The sequence below is a fragment of the Pseudochaenichthys georgianus genome, chromosome 9 (genome assembly GCF_902827115.2).
Source record: "Pseudochaenichthys georgianus chromosome 9, fPseGeo1.2, whole genome shotgun sequence".
Taxonomy (NCBI): Eukaryota; Metazoa; Chordata; class Actinopteri; order Perciformes; family Channichthyidae; genus Pseudochaenichthys; species Pseudochaenichthys georgianus.
In genome coordinates, this window is record NC_047511.1 from 40,243,564 (window position 1) to 40,264,558 (window position 20,995).

General features: G+C 42.0%; 1 protein-coding gene across 1 annotated transcript in view; it reads left to right on the forward strand.

Moving 5' to 3' along the window:
• Positions 1 to 12,788, forward strand: part of cemip2 (cell migration inducing hyaluronidase 2) — a 38,795-nt gene extending 26,007 nt beyond the window's left edge. The window contains 10 exon segments of the mRNA XM_034091637.2: positions 1,617 to 1,794; positions 3,576 to 3,791; positions 3,929 to 4,140; positions 5,607 to 5,769; positions 5,771 to 5,790; positions 5,960 to 6,179; positions 6,470 to 6,571; positions 6,667 to 6,812; positions 7,608 to 7,714; positions 9,614 to 12,788. Coding sequence (XP_033947528.1) covers positions 1,617 to 1,794; positions 3,576 to 3,791; positions 3,929 to 4,140; positions 5,607 to 5,769; positions 5,771 to 5,790; positions 5,960 to 6,179; positions 6,470 to 6,571; positions 6,667 to 6,812; positions 7,608 to 7,714; positions 9,614 to 9,813 — 1,564 coding nt within the window. The 3' untranslated portion in view covers positions 9,814 to 12,788.
• Positions 12,789 to 20,995: the final 8,207 nt, after the last annotated feature.

The following is a 20,995-nucleotide window of genomic DNA, read 5'->3' on the forward strand; positions in this document are numbered from 1 at the left end:
TTAGGTTGTAAACACTTTATTAATCAGTAAGAACCATTTATAAACCAGTTCTAACATAGTTTTCATACGTCAACACAGGCTCACTATTTGGCAAGATGACTAAGCCTTATACTTAGCGAGAATAAACTCAGTGAGCAACAGATACCAAGGATGCTAATAATAATAATAATGAATAATTCCTTACATTTATTATAGCGCTTTTCCAGTGCTCAAAGCGCTTTACGCTGGCTGATGAAGAAGACTAAGGAAGCTAGCTAGCCAATATAAGGCTTAGCAGTACAGATAAATGTGGGCTCACTATTTGGCAAGCATCCGGTCACAGTCGCCCTGTTTATCTCATGTCTTATAAAAGCGTATTAATGATTTATAAAGTGTTCACAACCTAATTAATAAATGAATTACAAACTATTCGTAAACCCTTTATACGGGTAGTCTTATTGTAAAGTGGTACCGATCTTTCTATTAGCGATCCCGTCCCATGTGCCCTAATGACAACCCTTTGGATAGCATTTCCATTCTGAGGTTTGTGGAGTCTCTCCAGGCTCTCCATGTTGGACTAAGTGGACGGCTCTAATGAGGCCAGATCTGTTAGGCTTTACGTCCCTCGGGCTCTCTTCTCTCTTCTCTCTGCCTTTCTCTGTCATTACAGAGATCGTTACAGCAGAGGAGAGACTTGCAAATAGCTGCCCATTCGAGTCTCAAGAACGCAGCGTTCCGTCAGGTCGTGAGCGCCGCTGTCACCACTGTGTACAACTTTACAGCCATTTTACAGGCTCCCTGACCGCACAGTGACATCTGGCTCACTCGGGCTGTCTGTCGTCACCGTGGTTCCTGCCGAAACTGCTGACACTCTTTTTTCTTCTTCTTGCCAGTGAGAAGATATTTCCATACAAATAAATGGATAATTTGATCCTTTAATATTAGTTCCAAGGTTTCATTAATAGCAATTACATAAGACTTAGATCCTTGTCTTGCGGAAAGTGATGACTCAAAAAATAGAGATAGGAAAAAATGTGTAAATTCTTTGTTATAATTATATCCCAAGAGCATACGTCCTGACTTAACCCTCCTAACATTTTCCATATATATAAGATTGTTGCTATTATTGACACTATTTCGCATAGTTCTTTTAACTATGATTCTCTAAGACTTATTGCTTTGTTTGTTCTTATAGTTCCTTTAAACACATGATACAATTACATCTACCCCAGTCCTTCATTGAGCATCATTTATACTTTACTAATGTTCAATAAATCAATCACATTGTATTTATATAGCCCAATAGTACACATGTGCCACAGGGGGCTTTTACAATGAGTAAAGCATACCACACCCTCTGTGCTTAGACCCCTCAACTTTTGATGGGAAAAAACAAGGAGTCATTTTGGGGGGAACCTTTGGAATTGTCTCGCAGCCCATATATCCAAGAACTATGAAGCACGTCATGTCTGAGGCAGCTGATGTCCTGCTCCCTCTTGAGTCATGTTTTTTATTCACTCCTTTTCAATCTTTGTGTTTAAGCCGATCTATGACTCAAACCTGTCAATTTGAATATGACTTGATCTGCCATTTGGCTTGCCTAATCGAGGATAACTCCCTCTCCCTCTCCGCTGTAGGACATTCCCAATCCGAGGTTTCCAGATCTACGATGGTCCGGTGCGACTTACCCACAGTACATTTCGTGGATACATCCCCACACCGGAGCGTTATACCAGCGCAGTGGGATTCAACCTGAAGAACACCTGGCAGCTCACCCCACGAAACAATCTGTCCCAGCTCAGCTTCCACCCCACTGTGAGCAAACGTCTATTTTTGACATCCAGGCACACTATACCGTTACTGATTCCATATTAGAATCACAAAGTGATGCATAGTAGAGTCAACACAGAGCTGTCCCACCTTTCACCTACATACATAATATTTACAATACGTTAGCCAAGTTATGTTTCAGTTGTGATCTTCCTTTAATGAGCTTGTAATAGCTCTTTACAGGCAGTGATTGGTGTAGGAGGCGTGTGGCGCAGTGATTGTGCGTTGGTGTTGAATCAGGGGGAGCACAGGTTCAAACCCCGCTGCAGTCAGCATGTCGTTGTGTCCCTGGGCGGGACACTCCTGTGGGGATTGTCCACAGTATTGAGTATGTTAGTCGCTTTGGATAAAAGCGTCTAACAAGTAACATGTAATGTAAAGTGTAGGTTTCACTCCCAGCTATTCTATATGACCTTTTAACTTGGGGTCATGTCACATTTTAAAGTATCTACTCCCATGTGACAGGTTAGCACTTTGTACCTGTGTCTCTGTTTATCACTTTGTTGTGTTTGTTTCTGCTGTTGGGAATACAGTAGTTGTGAACACTGTTTGTATATTTTCTACCTTGCTTTCCGTGTCAATCCTTTTGCTACACTGGGTTTGACTGTTTCCCCCTGAGCTGTTTGCTCCCGTTATCCTTCACCCGTGTAACCGTCCTCTCATATTGATTAAGTCAGATGAGAGTCGTTGAGTTGGCAGTTGTTTAAAGCATTAGACAGAAGAAAGGAGAAATAAGGGCATGTGGAGGAACAATTGTAAATCTCTAGTGCCATCTTGTGGTGGTAAAGAAAGTGCACTCACTTTAGTTAAAGGTGGGGTAGGTAAGACTGGAGAAACCAGCTCGAGTGCGCTAGAATTTGAAAGTACGCAGCCGGAAAAAATCTGCCACTTCGTTCAGACTTCCTCACAGAGCCCCGCCACATGACCAATGAGGGCATAGATACGTTTGTGCACAGATGGAAGGCTGACAGGCAGGTAGGCCATCCAGTTACTTTAGCCGGGCCGGCTCAGATGATTGGTCGTGCTTTTTACAGCGCCACGGCTTCCACTGATGACGTTTTTTTAATGTATTTATTGTCAAAGCATTTCATGTATTCATTGCTATCGGGATGTTAAGATCATTCCATGGAATATAACAAAAAGTGTTTCTGAAGTGAATTACCTACCCCACCTTTAAGTGAAAGATAAAAAGCATTGGACAAGAAACATTTTTAAATATTAAATTGGAATTTAAGACGAATTGCTTCCTGCACAAGCAGACTTTCCCTTGTTGTAACTGACACCACCTGTAAGCTTTATGCAAATCAATGCAGAATGACGTTGCCAACATGCAAATGAGTGTAACTTCATCTGGTAAATTAGCAACACTACTCTAAAAAAAGGCATTTTCTTTCAACCACCTTAAATCGAGCCTCAAAGTAGATCATACTCAGTAGCAGACAGCGTTGGATAATGAGGGCTTAGAGGGAACCACTATAAACTGAATTTCCTCGCAGGGATTAATAAAGGTCCATCCTATCTTATCTTGTCTTAACACTGGTGGTGTCGTTTTCTGAAGCCATTACATTGTGCAATCAGCATTTCCTTCCAAATGAAGTTAAAGGACAGCTTCTTAATCCCCTTTTGCAATTCATTTTGAGTCTATCGAATTTAAATGTTTAACTAATCCATATTGTCATTGTTAAACTCCTCCTTACAAAATGGATGCCTAGTGCTAAAAGAAATATAGTTGCGGTTATAACACTCTTTGCAAATATCACCCTCAGGTGGGTCTGCAGACGTTCTTCGGCCGCCCGGGGCAGTGGTTTGAAGAGAACGACCTGGACGGGGACAAAAACTCCATCTTTCACGACGTGGACGGCTCCGTGACGGGCTACACCGACACCTACGCCGGCCGAGCAGACAATTACCTGATCCAACATCCTGGCTGTGTGAACGTGCCTCAGTGGAGCGGAGTGATCTGCAGCGGTCGCTACTCTCAGGTACAGCATGGTGCACCTCATTATTATCCCTCTGTCCTTCTCATATACGAAATATGTATAAAGTTTTAATATGAATGAATAATTGATGTGAATACTATTAGATAGGACACTGACCTTTCCTCCTCTTCCTCTCCCAGGTGTACATCCAGACCCAGGGATCCCCTAACCTGACCCTATCCATCAGCAGAGATGAATACCCAGCTGCCCCTCTGGTTCTGAGGGGGATCAACAGCCAGGGGGCGCTGTCTCAGCAGTACCAGCCCATCCTGATGATGAGCAAGAGCTACAGCCTGCACTGGAGCGGACCTGCACCCAGAGAGGTGGTGCTGTCGCTCATCAACTTCGACAAGTGAGTAAAGCTTCAGTGTGTGGACGACACGCCTGCTGCAAGTCAGGGGATTTCTGCATTATGTGTTTTTTTCTGTCTTTGGATGTAACACCTTAATACTTTAAATACTTTACATGACCTTTCTTTTTTCTTTAAATCTTTATTTGGAGTCAAATAGTTTACATATTATATACATTTATGTATTACAGTGATTCTCAAATGTGGGTACGCGGACCCCTATGGGTACATTGGGGTACTGCAGGGGGTACGTGAGATTTAAAAAAAAAGTTAATTTAAAAAATACCATGCATGATTACAAAAATAATCTTAGTACAATAAGTTAAATAGAAAACACAATTTTACATAAAATATTCCTAGAACCACCTCATATAAACATGTCAAATGTGTGTATTGTATAGTTTTGCATAATATATCATTTTGTTCATTGGTTTGTTAAACTTCAATTGAAAAAGTCCTTGGAAAAATCTGTTATTATTTTTCATGCATAAAATTAAAATATACTTAGTTTGTTGTAATGCATGAAGGAGTTAATAAATCACACACTGAGGGAACATCACTATATTGGAATTATTTGTATAGGGTTTTTCGATCAAAAATGTTCGGGGTCGGTCAGGGGGTACATGACTGGAAAAAGTTTGAGAAGCACTGATGTGTTATATGACAGTTGTACGAGTATCATCCGTTAGAGCAGGGGTGTCAAACGGAAATACACAGTGGGCCAAAATAAAAAAATGGGTGCTAGTCGAGGGCCGGACTGGTTCAATGTTTATTGCAAAACTTATTGAGATGAACTTATTGCACATATTAAACCTGGAACTAACAAAGCTTAAATGATTGCCTATAAAAACAACATTAAATAATCATTTGCAGTCATTTCTTATGGCTCTATCTGCAGCTTCTCCAGAGGCATTTCTTATGATCACATTTTCCCACAGGCCAACAACAGCTTCAAAAAAACAATTTCCCTCAAAGAGAAAACCAAACATGCCCTGCTGTCTCAAGAAACAAAGTGCAGGTTGCTGCTCTGTGATGCTAGCTCAGATACTTGGCATCTCATCTTGGGTGCAAGGTCATCAATGTTTGGGCTCAGACTCTGAGCTGAGGAGACCCCTCAGGAGGGAGTGAAGGTGTGCATGCAATATACCGGCGGGCCAGATCTAATAGTAAAGAGGTGTTTTTCTGTTTTGAGAGAGAAAATACAGAATTCAAAAAGATATCTGGAAAAGATATGACTTGCTGAAATATCTTCAACGGGTAAATTAGGATATTGTTTCCTGAGAAAGCAATGAAACGACAACGATTAAAGTAGTGTTTAATACATTTTGTTTCGTCCCCATTAGAACTATGCAAAGCTTTTAAAACGTATTTACAAACCAGGCTGTCCTAACATCTTTCTACTATTCTCAATGTTTTTGGAGAACGCCTCTCTGATGTAATGCCTGTCTTTTTCTCTTCCTCCCATTTAGAGATGACTGGGCGTTGGTGGGACTCTGTTACCCATCAGACACCACGTTTCAGATTATGGCCGACATCAACGACAGGCAGAGCAACACCTTCGATGACCTCACAGACTACGGCACCGTGTCATCCTTAGCAGAGCTGGAGAACAGGCCGATGGAGAGGAAGTATCTACTTTGACCGAAACTGTGGGTGAGAACATAAAACTAATTCCAATCCTCTCTATTGCAGTGGGTTCAAAAAGGTCGATGTTGACTTTCGGGAGGAGCTGTCTGAAACTTCTTTCATCTCTGTTTCTCTCATTTCATAAAGTGTTTTTAACTGTGGCCATTTCCTCCCGTTCTCCTTCCATCACGCCCAGCTTGTTGTGGTTCTACCTTCGGGCTCGGCACGGTCGTGAAGGTCACAGCTACTGTTCATCAAAAGGCTGCGAAAGAGTGAAGGTCATGGCCACCACGTCCTCCAAACAGACCTGTAACTGCACGGCCAAAGCCTACCCCAAGTACTCCAAGACCCCCTCAGTAGTGGTGCCTATGCCGTCTCTCAATACACAACCCTGTAAAGGCTGCGGTGCTAAAAAGGTATGAGTTGCTTTATTTATTTAGTTATTACTATAATGTTTTTGTGTGTCTGTTTTTCCTCTGTCTGTGTGGGGTTCGGTTTGCCATGGTGTTAAGCAGTATTTACATTGTTACTCTGCCTATTGTTCTATAAAGTGAAGATTTGTTGACCTACATTTGATACATGCTCTAGTAGAATAACCGTATGCTGTTGAACAAACCCAATAAACAAGTTAAAACATTGACGATAATTGACTTGAATCTGTTCAAAACTCAAGCCATCATTGCTCACCAGTGCGTCTCTGCCTCAGCTTGTGTTTTCCAGCGAGCCATGGACCTTCTACCTCCAGACACAAGTCAAGTCTCTCAGCAGCAAAGAGCAGCAGAAAGGAGATAACAGCTCCTATATCACCGTAAGAATGACTTATGGAAACACAACATATGATCTCAGTATCTACTTGTGATGTTTTGAGTCGGGGTTTATTTAACATCGATCTCCTCCCGTCAGGTGAATGAGGTCACGATGCCCTTCTCTCAGCCTGGATATTTCCTGGTCTCAGTGGACGCCTGCTCGGGGAAGGTCACCAAGAAAACCTCATTTGCAAAGATGGACGCCAAGATGGAACAGTACCTAAAAACTGGAATACCAAAGAGGTGAGCCGGGGAAATAGGTGCTCACACTACATGCAGCAGTACCACACTTTGAGACAACCTTTTCTATTTAGTTCAACACAACAGTCCAGTATACAGGGCAGGCAGTAGCTCAGTCCGTCTGGCTTGGGAACCAGTTGGTCACTCGTTCAAGTCCCCACTAAGACCAAGATAAAAAACCACCTTTGCATTAATGCGTGTGTTTATGCGTGTGTCGTACTCAGCGCACTCAGGGTCATTAAAAACCTGGAAGAGTCATGGAAATTCAAAATGCTAATTCCAGGCCAGGTTATGGAAAACAATATTTTTCCCAAAGTTTTGGAAAAGTCATGGAAATGTAACTGAAGAATAAGTATAATTGATATGTTATCTCCGAAATAGTAATACTATAATGATAATAAATACTGTATCGTTTAGTAATGAAATGTAAAATGGCTTTTAACTGACGAGGTGTTTTGCTGGTGAGAGATTTTAGTGGCTTTAGCATGTAGAAGCTAGTAAGCCGACTATTTGATTTGTTTTAGACATGTTTCATATGCAGACCTTATTTTCCTGTTCCATGTTCAAATAAACTATTTTCAGTGGTACGCTGAGAAAGAGTCATGTTTTTGGTCATTAGGTAAAGGTCATGGAGAAGTCATTGAAAATCATTGGTGAAAAAGTGTATGAACCCTGAGTACTGTATTACACAAGAGAGTGGAAACTGAATTTCCCCTAGGGTTATAATAAAGTATGTCTTCATGAAGTCGTTTTTTATGCGCATTCTTGCTGATTTAACAGAGTGTTTTTTTGTCCCAGGTCCATTGTGCTTATGGCCACACGAGGTCAACCAGAAGGCCTCGTTAGTGTGGCACCACATCTGGTCTCCTTTGGAATGGCCAAAGCTGCTGATCTGCGCAGTAAAGGTTAGTGACACACTTAGACAATCATTAATTTGTCATCACTTTTTCTTAAAGGTCCCCTATTGTACTGTTTTTCATCAAAATATTAGAGGCCTCAGATATATACAGAACATGTCTCTGATTGGCTCCAAACACCAAACAGATCATTGCAGCATTACCCATAATCCCCTCTGTTTCAGTCCTGCTTCCAAAGTGCTGATTCTCTGTCTATTACTTCAGATGAAAACAAGGAGCCCCTCCCCACGCCCCTCTGAGAGACATTTGTTTAAAAAGAACACAATGTGCTCTAGGAGGAGACTCAGGCGATAAGGTGGGGGGGGGGGGGGGGGGTTACCTTGGTTGCTGATTGGCTAAAAAGCTAAAACATCGTTATGACATCATAAAGTGGTCAAAATCTGATCAGCTCATTTTCAGACAGGTTTTTATAGAAATGGATCAGGACAAAAAGAGAGAGAATCTTTTTTCCTGAGACTTTCAGAATCTCTTTACACAGAGGGGACACATGTTGATGCAAAAGAGACATGAAGAAGAGGGGACACATGTTGATGTAGAAGAGACATGAAGAAGAGGGGACACATGTTGATGTAGAAGAGACATGAAGAAGAGGGGACACATGTTGATGTAGAAGAGACATGAAGAAGAGGGGACACATGTTGATGTAGAAGAGACATGAAGAAGAGGGGACACATGTTGATGTAGAAGAGACATGAAGAAGAGGGGACACATGTTGATGTAGAAGAGACATGAAGAAGAGGGGACACATGTTTATGTAGAAGAGACATGAAGAAGAGGGGACACATGTTGATGTAGAAGAGACATGAAGAAGAGGGGACACATGTTGATGTAGAAGAGATGTAAAGAAGAGGGGACACATGTTGATATAGAAGAGACATGGAGAAGAGGGGACACATGTTGATGTAGAAGAGACATGAAGAAGAGGGGACACATGTTGATGTAGAAGAGACATGAAGAAGAGGGGACACATGTTGATGTAGAAGAGACATGAAGAAGAGGGGACACATGTTGATGTAGAAGAGACATGAAGAAGAGGGGACACATGTTGATGTAGAAGAGACATGAAGAAGAGGGGACACATGTTTATGTAGAAGAGACACGAAGAAGAGGGGACACATGTTGATGTAGAAGAGACACGAAGAAGAGGGGACACATGTTGATGTAGAAGAGACACGAAGAAGAGGGGACACATGTTGATGTAGAAGAGACATGAAGAAGAGGGGACACATGTTGATGTAGAAGAGACATGAAGAAGAGGGGACACATGTTGATGTAGAAGAGACATGAAGAAGAGGGGACACATGTTGATGTAGAAGAGACATGAAGAAGAGGGGACACATGTTGATGTAGAAGAGACATGAAGAAGAGGGGACACATGTTGATGTAGAAGAGACATGAAGAAGAGGGGACACATGTTGATGTAGAAGAGACATGAAGAAGAGGGGACACGTGTTGATGTAGAAGAGACATGAAGAAGAGGGGACACGTGTTGATGTAGAAGAGACATGAAGAAGAGGGGACACGTGTTGATGTAGAAGAGACATGAAGAAGAGGGGACACATGTTGATGTAGAAGAGACATGGAGAAGAGGGGACACATGTTGATGTAGAAGAGACATGAAGAAGAGGGGACACATGTTGATGTAGAAGAGACATGAAGAAGAGGGGACACATGTTGATGTAGAAGAGACATGAAGAAGAGGGGACACATGTTGATGTAGAAGAGACATGAAGAAGAGGGGACACATGTTGATGTAGAAGAGACATGAAGAAGAGGGGACACATGTTGATGTAGAAGAGACATGAAGAAGAGGGTTTTGCACAATAGGTGACCTTTAAGGCAAAGTCTGTCTTACTCATACATTGTTATTGCTACCTCCCACCACAGAGAGTCTGGCTCTTTGGGGGTTCCAGGGGGGTTCTCCGCCCCCTCCGTGGGTCTGGCTGCAGGCCGGGCAGGGCGACGAGGTCCTGGGTCTGCAGGAGAGATACCTGCCTCTGGGTCTGGAGGCTCACGGCTGCACCCCCCCTGCGGCTCAAACACGCAAAGACCTGGAGCTTCTCAAAAAAGCCACGGGACAACAATGACCAATGTGAACTACACAACTTAACTACCCAGAACTTGCACACAGATACACACACAACCAGCTGATGAATGTGAACTGCTGAACCTTTAATTTATTTAACAATGGCAAATATGTTTACCGATTCCATGTGGACAGAAGGTATTTTATAATGACTGGGTGAGTGTTTTTGTGATTTTGTGTGTGTGTGTTTGTATGTATGCCTTGGGGCCGTTGAGTCAATGCACTTTTCCTTTTAAAGACACAACTTGCCTTATCAGCCAAAGTGATCACATGGAGCTTTATAATAACCCAGCTGTTTATGTTGGAACAGAAAAGAAAACAAACCCAAAGCAACCTTTAACATTTACAAACCGATCCAATTATTTATAATGCACTAAATGAATATCGAGTAAATTGGATTTAATCTAAAAACAGAACACAATGCATTAGATCAGGGGTGTCAAACTAATTTTCATCTCGGGCCACATTCGCATTATGGTTGCACTCAAAGGGCCGGTTGTAACTTTAAGACTATATAAAACTACATATATAAATATTTAATATATATAAAATAATGTATTATATTTTACATTATTGCCTCTGCATTGGATTATTATCAGATAATAATAACTTCATAATTAACTCGGTCTGAAAGTAGAAGTCTAGGGCAAATAATTGCAAGTCTCTTCAGTGAGAACGTCACAAAATGATTTTTAAAGAAAATAAGAAATAAAAAGTGACATTTTGAAAAAAAAGTAATTTTTGGAAAAAAAGTCAAATCTGAGAAAAAAGTCTAATTTGAGATGCATTGTGGGACATGTAGTTTATGGGCAACGTGCTTCTGTAAATCGCCATGTAACCGTATAACAAACATATTATATTCTTTGCAAGCTCTTGTGGGGCCACAGAAAATGAAGTCGCGGGCCGGATTTGGCCCCCGGGCCTTGAGTTTGACACCCCTGCATTAGATACACACAAGCCAGGAGGAAGTTATGAAAACAAATGGCATTGTCCCTGAAATGAGACCGTGTTCGATTGGAACAGAAAATTAAACAAGATGGATGAGAGGAGCTCAGGTCAAAGCGAAGTAATGAAAGAACACGCCATTGGGAATCAAGCATCAATATTAAGCCAAAAAGAACATGTTAGACCTAGATTCTTTAAAACTTAGTCAAAACAAGCCATATTGATGTCTAGATTGTTAATGCGTATATAGACATTTGACTTATATAGACTTGACATACGCAAATGCTATTAACCCTTAGATGCATACGTGGGTCTTTGTTGACCCGGTGAGGTGGTTTTCTTGAAGTATCTTTGTAATTACATTTTAAGAAATTGTAGTTTTTGTATTTCTACCCCAAGCTTCCATAAGTGGGTCAAAAATAACCCGCATGCATTTTCTATGGCATCCTATGGGAACCTTTGATTCTTATCACCTGTTGCTGTCAGGAATACATTCACTGTAGGACACACAGACTACATCACAAGTGACACCTCTCAGGAAGATTGTTTTACACAGCAAGATCTGATACCTGTCAGTATAATAATAATAATAATAATACATTATATTTTTATCTGGCTTTTCATGGACTCAAAATCGCTTTACAATATAAGGGAAGGTTAGGGTGGGGGGTAGAGGACTATCAAACTTGATCAACCGGCATGGATTGATGGGGGGTGGGCTATGAGTAGACAAGAGGAGAAGAGATGAGTTTTGAAAAGGGACTGGAATACTGTGAGGGTCTCAGAATAGCGGAGATCTTTGGGACATTATGTTCAAAACGTTTTTTTTCAAAATGTAAAAAAAATTCAAAATAGTGAAAAATTCAATATTTCTAGTGTGAACCAAAATATAATAATAAATATTATAAAAGTAATTTTTCTTAACCAATGGCATAAAACCACATTATTATTATTATTATTACGAGTCCTTTTTGACCAACTTATGGAAGAGTGTAGGGTCCAGTCACTCGGGCATCTAAGGGTTAATAGATAGGTATTCAAATGTACGCCATTGCTGTCTTTCCACTTATCCTCACACACGTCGTTTGAGTTGATTTCTGAACTGGAAAACCTCCTCTGATCATCGTGCAGCTGTTCAACTCAAGACTTTAAGCACCTTTTTTTAACGGATTCCTACGTGGACTTACTGGAACTTTGATCTCATACTTTTATTTATCTCTTCACCGCGATGGTGTCTCAAGTGCTGGCCACATGTGCAGCACAAATACACCTATATATACATTCCTTTAATGTTGTTGTTTTTCAAACGGAATTGAATGTTTTACCTTTTAATCTGCCTCATACATGATCTCTTTTATGTGCATTATTGCCAATGATGTGTTTAGTTATTTTACAGGGTGACGGTTGGCATCCTGACTGTACAGTAGGGAGCGACACAATGCATACAGATCACTTACCAGCTGTACAGTAGAAGGCTTTAAGTCGAGGCCTACAGTATGTCATCTTTAAAGGGTGTACGGATGTGAGCAGGGCTCCCCCACTGAGCAATGGTGTGTGTGTGTGTGTGTGTGTGTGTGTGTGTGTGTGTGTGTGTGTGTGTGTGTGTGTGTGTGTGTGTGTGTGTGTGTGTGTGTGTGTGTGTGTGTGTGTGTGTGTGTGTGTGTGTTGTGTGTGTGTGTGTGTGTGTGTGTGTGTGTGTGTGTGTGTCAGAGAGATTCTCTGGATGACAATGACCTTGTTGCCTTTTAACCACTCTCCTGTTAAAAAGAGCAATAGAAAGAGAGAGAAAACGTTTCCAGCCTTTTGTTCAACTGTTGCTTTGAAGATGCACAACCAGAGTTCTTATTGTTTCTATCTTTGTAAATATGGTGTTTAATGTTGTAACTAAAACTGTAATAGAAATGTCCAACAGTTTGTCGATAGTGTTTAATTTCTTTGTGTTTGTCATTTGAATTATGTAAGCTGTTTCTTTCAACGTGGAAACTCAGCATTTGTTATGAAACTGCCAATTAAATAAACTTTGTGATAAAATCAGTATCGTTCTTTGGGAGCAGTATCGATAAGAGAATATCCTCTAAGTCATTTTCAATGTGTCTGCCTTTTGCATCCGATATAAAACCTACCACTTGGAGGCAGCGTAGTATTGGAAATAAATAATTCTACTCCTAAATTCTTCTTCACACATTGAGATGCTGGAATTAAGACGGTACGGTGAGTTGTGACAGTGAGAGAATCAAACGTGTCAGACCTGTAATTGTACAGATGACCTTACTTCTGGAACAGTAATACAACGGTCAGTTTTTCCAGCTGAGGGTAGCTTAAAATACGCAAACACTGTAGTCTAGTGGGTAGAAGGGGGTATCATGCACCCCCCTGAAATATACTTTGAATCAGATTTTCTAGATTGAAAAAATGGTGTAGAAAACGATTAGCTATGTTAAAAAGTTGAAAAATTGTCCCACGTATATTTTTTTCCCAAATTAGTGTTTATTTACCCTAAAAATCGAGTTTCACTCTTTTTACACCTTTCACTATATCTCAGCCATTATTGCAGATAACTGAACAAATAAGGTATCCAGATCCATGTTTTGAGGGTCAAGGAACACAATAAAACTATTCTTAAAGTGATCACATGTGTCTGTGGCATGCTATTATGCTAATTAGTGCCGCCATTACAATAAAATAGCATTTTAGTCTTGTACCAAGAACGATGTATTTTGCACCGACACAGAAATATTCTTATAATCAGTGTTTCCTAAGTGTAAAAAGTATGTAGAAAATGATGAGCTATGTTAAAATGTTGTCTGGATGTCCCACATGTATTTTTTATGCTAATTAGTGTCACAATTGCCAACAACGGAATGTTCACACTTTTCACTCTATCTCAGCCATTATTGCAGATACATGAACAAATAATGTGTCTAGACCCATGTTTTGATGGTCAAAGATCACAATAAAACTATTCCCAAAGTGATCAGATGTATCTGTGGCATGCTATGCAAATTTAGAGACGCCAATATTGCAGTACAGTAAGTGAACACATAGGGTGTCCAGACAGATGCTGTGTATTTAACCAATATTTATTTGTTTTGTACTAGCCTACAGCAAGGGTCAAACATCATAATATAAGTATTGATGTGACTACTCTTTCCCATTCCAGATAAGCAGTCAAGGTTTGGCTCTCCACTATCTGATTAATACTCAATTTGAATCATCGTTTTCAATGCTATCATCAGAGTCAAATTCCTCTTCCTCTTCGTCTTCCTGTTCACGCTCTGTCGTGTCCAGGAGATCAACCAGGGAGGTTGGCAGGACAGGACCACAGGACCACACCGGTCTCAACACTCCATCAGTCCTCATGCATCCCTGCTCCTCATCATAGGAGTTTGGTTTTTCTAAAATTGATTCATCAGCTCGCTTGTATAGAGCGACGTGATGGTTCACACGTTGGACGTGCGGCTTCAGAGCATCATAGCATGGAGGAAGGTGAGCCAGGTCAACCTTAGACTTGGCAGTGAGTTTATCGTCCTGCCCCACCATTTTGTGCTGCAACTTGGCACGGACTACATCCACTGAAGACTCACGACTCTCCATATAACAGACGGGTGAATTGCTCCAACTGCTTCAGCACCTCAGGCTTGACATTCCAGTTGTCGCCGAGTTGACTGAACGCCCTGTGAAACTTCGGGTTCTTCTCCAGCTTTTTCAAGGGCCCCACCTTCCCCTTCCCTTTGAAGGCACTGGTGCAGTCTTCTCCGCTGAACACATGGAATCCAAGAAGTGTGGCACAGTAGTCTTTTCCCAGGGATTCTGCGAGCTCAGAGAGGTTGAGAAGTTGTCTATGTTTCCCTGACCCCGTATCCAGGTATATAGTCAGCCTGATGGCATGAGCGTGGTAAAGAATAATCACAAAGATATCTGTGTCAGGTGTTCAGACTACAGCATTCTTGTACCCAAGGGCAGCAGCATGATGAAGGTAGAGTACCACCCTTGTATCAGTCTCTTCCTGGTTGCTGTAGATAGTGGGGAGCTCCCGTACCTCAACCTGATACACAATGGGACATTGCACTTTGATCAACAATGACAGAGACTAGACACAAATCACAGATAATCACTTAGAGTATAATTAAACCATCAATCACTTTTAATATGGGCTTTCAATTTACCTTGCCATTTGAGGAGAGAAGTTGATGGGCTCTCCCTTCCACGACCAGCCCTGTCATTTCTTTCCAGCCTCGAAGCTGCCTGTTGATCACTCCGTACACGCAGCAGGAGCTGGCAGAGTTGCTTTTTGTTGTCATCATTTGTGAGAAACAACTTGAAGTCATATGGCTTCCTGGTTGCTGGTCCAGCCAACATGATCTTCTCTGAACTGCCACGTCTCAAGCTCTCCTGTGCTTTGATAGATCCTGGATGGTAACTGTCAGTCGAGAACAAAAAGTGCTTTTTGGCCATCATCTGATCAAGCACTTGTAGGCATATCTCCCCACAGGTTGGAGGGAGGTTGGTGAGGACATGGAGCAGAGCCATGCCATCCTGGATGAACAGGGCATCCTTAGGGTATGGCAGATCCTTTGGGGTGGTGTCCGCCAGAATGTAAAGAAAGGGTCCAGTCATAACCACATGACGGACAAATGTATCTGGCCAACACCAGATGATGGGCAGGGCTTTGATACAGACACCAAGATCAAATGTATTCAGGACCCACCTCTGATCCACCTGATCAGTGGCTAGCTCAGAACGCTTCAGTATCTCACGAACAACTGTATTGTCAGTGATTGGTTGATGGATGGGCGTGCCGTGAAGTAGTCCACTGTTGGTTTTCTGAGTGGAGGAGTACCAGTTGCAGAGGTGAAGCCCCCTAGTCCAGGCACAGGCTGCTGTCCATTGCTTCCTATGTACCTGATAAAGAGCCAGCTGTAGTACACTTGCATCTCAGTTGCATAGACTGTGTCATTCTCTGCTGGCGGTGTGAATGATGAGCCATCATTAAACTTTGGGTCGGCGCGAGTGAAATGCAAGGGTGGGAGTGTTTCTGGTGTGTTGACTTTCAGGCTACGCTGTTGCGACTTGTCGATGACGGGTAGCATTCGGACCTTGTGGCTCTCAAACCCAGGCTTGACCACCTGGACCATGATTCCCCCAGCACTGTTGACAATGTTGCTGCCGTGCACACTGGGCGTGGTTTTATTCAAATTGTCCCACTCACAGTGGAATACCATGTTTCAATCTCCTATCACAATTGCGGGTGTCCGATAGGATGAGTCTTTGTCCAGGACCTTTGCCAGGGCAGTTTCCAACTCCAAACCAAATCCGTAGCTCTCAGAGTGGCCAAGCCTGTGTAATATTGTGGTGAGCTGCTTGCTTCTGAACAAGTGCCTGACAGTCACACAGAGTAGAATGTGTTTTGGTAACTTCCATTCTCCCTCTGACACTGCACGGCACAGTTCTTGCCCAATGGAGAATACCAGGCGCTTCATCTTTTCATTCGTCTCCATGTCTTCCTTGCCAGCCATAACCATGCTGAGAAACCGGACGAGGTCTGTGGGTAGGAGGTTTTCAGGAGTGAGCTCCATGTCGTCAGCTGTTGGCGGCCACTGTATGCATTTGGACCCTCTGAAAGCCTGCAGAATATTCTGGCGGAGTAGGAGAGCAATGTTTTTGTACTTGTCTGTGGTTCTGAGAGTGTAAGCCGACCCAAAGTTTAATGATGGCTCATCATTCACACCGCCAGCAGAGAATGACACAGTCTATGCAACTGAGATGCAAGTGTACTACAGCTGGCTCTTTATCAGGTACATCAGAAAGCAATGGACAGCTGCCTGTGCCTGGACTAGGGGGCTTCACCTCTGCAACTGGTACTCCTCCACTCAGAAAACCAACAGTGGACTACTTCACGGCACGCCCATCCATCAACCAATCACTGACAATACAGTTGTTCGTGAGATACTGAAGCGTTCTGAGCTAGCCACTGATCAGGTGGATCAGAGGTGGGTCCTGAATACATTTGATCTTGGTGTCTGTATCAAAGCCCTGCCCATCATCTGGTGTTGGCCAGATACATTTGTTCGTCATGTGGTTATGACTGGACCCTTTCTTTACATTCTGGCGGACACCACCCCAAAGGATCTGCCATACCCTAAGGATGCCCTGTTCATCCAGGATGGCATGGCTCTGCTCCATGTCCTCACCAACCTCCCTCCAACCTGTGGGGAGATATGCCTACAAGTGCTTGATCAGATGATGGCCAAAAAGCACTTTTTGTTCTCGACTGACAGTTGCCATCCAGGATCTATCAAAGCACAGGAGAGCTTGAGACGTGGCAGTTCAGAGAAGATCATGTTGGCTGGACCAGCAACCAGGAAGCCATATGACTTCAAGTTGTTTCTCACAAATGATGACAACAAAAAGCAACTCTGCCAGCTCCTGCTGCGAGTATGGAGTGATCAACAGGCAGCTTCGAGGCTGGAAAGAAATGACAGGGCTGGTCGTGGAAGGGAGAGCCCATCAACTTCTCTCCTCAAATGGCAAGGTAAATTGAAAGCCCATATTAAAAGTGATTGATGGTTTAATTATACTCTAAGTGATTATCTGTGATTTGTGTCTAGTCTCTGTCATTGTTGATCAAAGTGCAATGTCCCATTGTGTATCAGGTTGAGGTACGTGAGCTCCCCACTATCTACAGCAACCAGGAAGAGACTGATACAAGGGTGGTACTCTACCTTCATCATGCTGCTGCCCTTGGGTACAAGAATGCTGTAGTCTGAACACCTGACACAGATATCTTTGTGATTATTCTTTACCACGCTCATGCCATCAGGCTGACTATATACCTGGATACGGGGTCAGGGAAACATAGACAACTTCTCAACCTCTCTGAGCTCACAGAATCCCTGGGAGAAGACTACTGTGCCACACTTCTTGGATTCCATGTGTTCAGCGGAGAAGACTGCACCAGTGCCTTCAAAGGGAAGGAGAAGGTGGGGCCCTTGAAAAAGCTGGAGAAGAACCCGAAGTTTCACAGGGCGTTCAGTCAACTCGGCGACAACTGGAATGTCAAGCCTGAGGTGCTGAAGCAGTTGGAGCAATTCACCTGTCTGATATATGGAGAGAGTTGTGAGTCTTCAGTGGATGTAGTCCGTGCCAAGTTGCAGCACAAAATGGTGGGGCAGGACGATAAACTCACTGCCAAGTCTAAGGTTGACCTGGCTCGCCTCCCTCCATGCTATGATGCTCTGAAGCCGCACGTCCAACGTGTGAACCATCACGTCGCTCTATACAAGCGAGCTGATGAATCAATTTTAGAAAAACCAAACTCCTATGATGAGGAGCAGGGATGCATGAGGACTGATGGAGTGTTGAGACCGGTGTGGTCCTGTGGTCCTGTCCTGCCAACCTCCCTGGTTGATCTCCTGGACACGACAGAGCGTGAACAGGAAGACGAAGAGGAAGAGGAATTTGACTCTGATGATAGCATTGAAAACGATGATTCAAATTGAGTATTAATCAGATAGTGGAGAGCCAAACCTTGACTGCTTATCTGGAATGGGAAAGAGTAGTCACATCAATACTTATATTATGATGTTTGACCCTTGCTGTAGGCTAGTACAAAACAAATAAATATTGGTTAAATACACAGCATCTGTCTGGACCACCCTATGTGTTCACTTACTGTACTGCAATATTGGCATCTCTAAATTTGCATAGCATGCCACAGATACATCTGATCACTTTGGGAATAGTTTTATTGTGATCTTTGACCATCAAAACATGGGTCTAGACACATTATTTGTTCATGTATCTGCAATAATGGCTGAGATAGAGTGAAAAGTGTGAACATTCCGTTGTTGGCAATTGTGACACTAATTAGCATAAAAAATACATGTGGGACATCCAGACAACATTTTAACATAGCTCATCATTTTCTACATACTTTTTACACTTAGGAAACACTGATTATAAGAATATTTCTGTGTCGGTGCAAAATACATCGTTCTTGGTACAAGACTAAAATGCTATTTTATTGTAATGGCGGCACTAATTAGCATAATAGCATGCCACAGACACATGTGATCACTTTAAGAATAGTTTTATTGTCTTCCTTGACCCTCAAAACATGGATCTGGATACCTTATTTGTTCAGTTATCTGCAATAATGGTGTAAAAAGAGTGAAACTCGATTTTTAGGGTAAATAAACACTAATTTGGGAAAAAAATATACGTGGGACAATTTTTCAACTTTTTAACATAGCTAATCGTTTTCTACACCATTTTTTCAATCTAGAAAATCTGATTAAAAGTATATTTCAGGGGGGTGCATGATACCCCCTTCTACCCACCCAACTACTGTTTATTGCTTCACAGCAGCCCCCAAAACATGGAGGAGGCCAGGGCGAGTTTTAATGAGCCCCGAGAGATCAAAGTAAACACCTTCTATCAAACATTCAACTCAAGTAACACAAATATAACAAGATGAAGTGCAGTAACGTTACTACTTTAAATTATGTAGGAGCAAAATGTATAAATTCGTCATCCTCAAGGGGCAACCTGTTTCTAATGTCAGCAGCCGTTAACACAGCGCTCAAGGTAACTGGGTGCAGAAGCATTTATAGATTCAGTGACCTGCCTCATAGCCCAGGGAGAACGGCCGTGTCTGTGTGTGCCCGTGTGTGAAGATCCTTGACAAGAAGAGGATATCAAAACTGTCACTGTCCAAAGAGATATGGTGCAGTCCTAACAGACCCCAGCACACCATATGGAGCCTCAGATAGCGAATTAACTTGTCCATAAAACTGCCTCTGACCATGAAGACTGAGCACACACTCCAAATCATTCTGGAAATTAAGAGAGGACAGATTGGTGTGACACACTTTGCAGGCAAAACAATGCACAATGAGGACAGCAGCAGACTGACACCCATGCATCTGCCATAAGGAGGAAACACACACACACACACACACACACACACACACACACACACACACACACACACACACTGCATCTTTCTCATTGTTTCTCAATCTGGGGAACCCTGTTTTTTTTACGCCTGCTGGGTGTATTCAGAATTCACATTGACAAATCCACGATGACAATATTTCCATCAGATCTGCCATTGCCATTATTTTCTAGAGCTGTGTGTGGGGTGACATTTATGTATATTTTCTTTTTATAATCCTTTGATGATTATGTTTCTTTCACATAGATGGACCGAGCGTTCTTTACAGTTTTAATTATGTAACACTCAAGCTTTTGAACTGTGCAAATACCATTAGATAAATGTCAAGGCTAAAAATATAGTCACTGTAGAGACGTGTGTGTGTGTGTGTGTGTGTGTGTGTGTGTGTGTGTGTGTGTGTGTGTGTGTGTGTGTGTGTGTGTGTGTGTGTGTGTGTGTGTGTGTGTGTGTGTGTGTGTGTGTGTGTGTGTGTGTGTGTGTGTGTGTGTGTGTGTGTGTGTGTGTGTGTGTGTGTGTGTGTGTGTGTGTGTGTGTGTGTGTGTGTGTGTGTTCTTGTAAAAGTTAAAGATTAAACAAATCTTGCCCTATAGTGAAGTTTAAAATAATTTGGGTTTTTAGATTTGCTGGGCAAGCTGAAATAGTAGTTATAACAACATTAATTAATGAGATTTATTTGATGTATTTTACACAAATTATTATTTTTAAAAGGGGAAAGAATGACATTTGCCAAAAAAACTAATTGCACTGAAAACAACTTAATATGAGGGAAAACACAACATCAACACATGTGTCGTTTTCTTGTCATAAGCATTTGTTATCATTAAAAGGAAATATATTAAATAATTGAACATTCATTGATTCAGGTGTAGTTTAACTGCTCAAAATAACAAATATCTCCATCTGAGAAGGCAGTGTTTGCTAATATGCTAAGCTAGGCTAGTCTTAGCAGGGTAAACCTTTACTTGGATGTTTTTATTAATCATGGCTGGCTACAACCTGATTTTGATGGGATAAAAACTTCAAATTTCAAACATGGTGGTCGGTCATCATTTATATATTTAAATTGAAAACGTTTGGTGGGAAAGTACGTTCATTAGCTTTAGCCCGTGCTAGATGTGGTCACACCACAAGCTAAGCTAACTCTAGCTAAGTGTATCCCGCCTTCTTTGACTGGTTTGGTTCATTGCAGATTTTGTAGATCTGCACATTTTGACAATGCTGTTTTATTTGATATTATACATTTCTAGAACATTCACAATTGTCAATTATCAGATGGTCTATG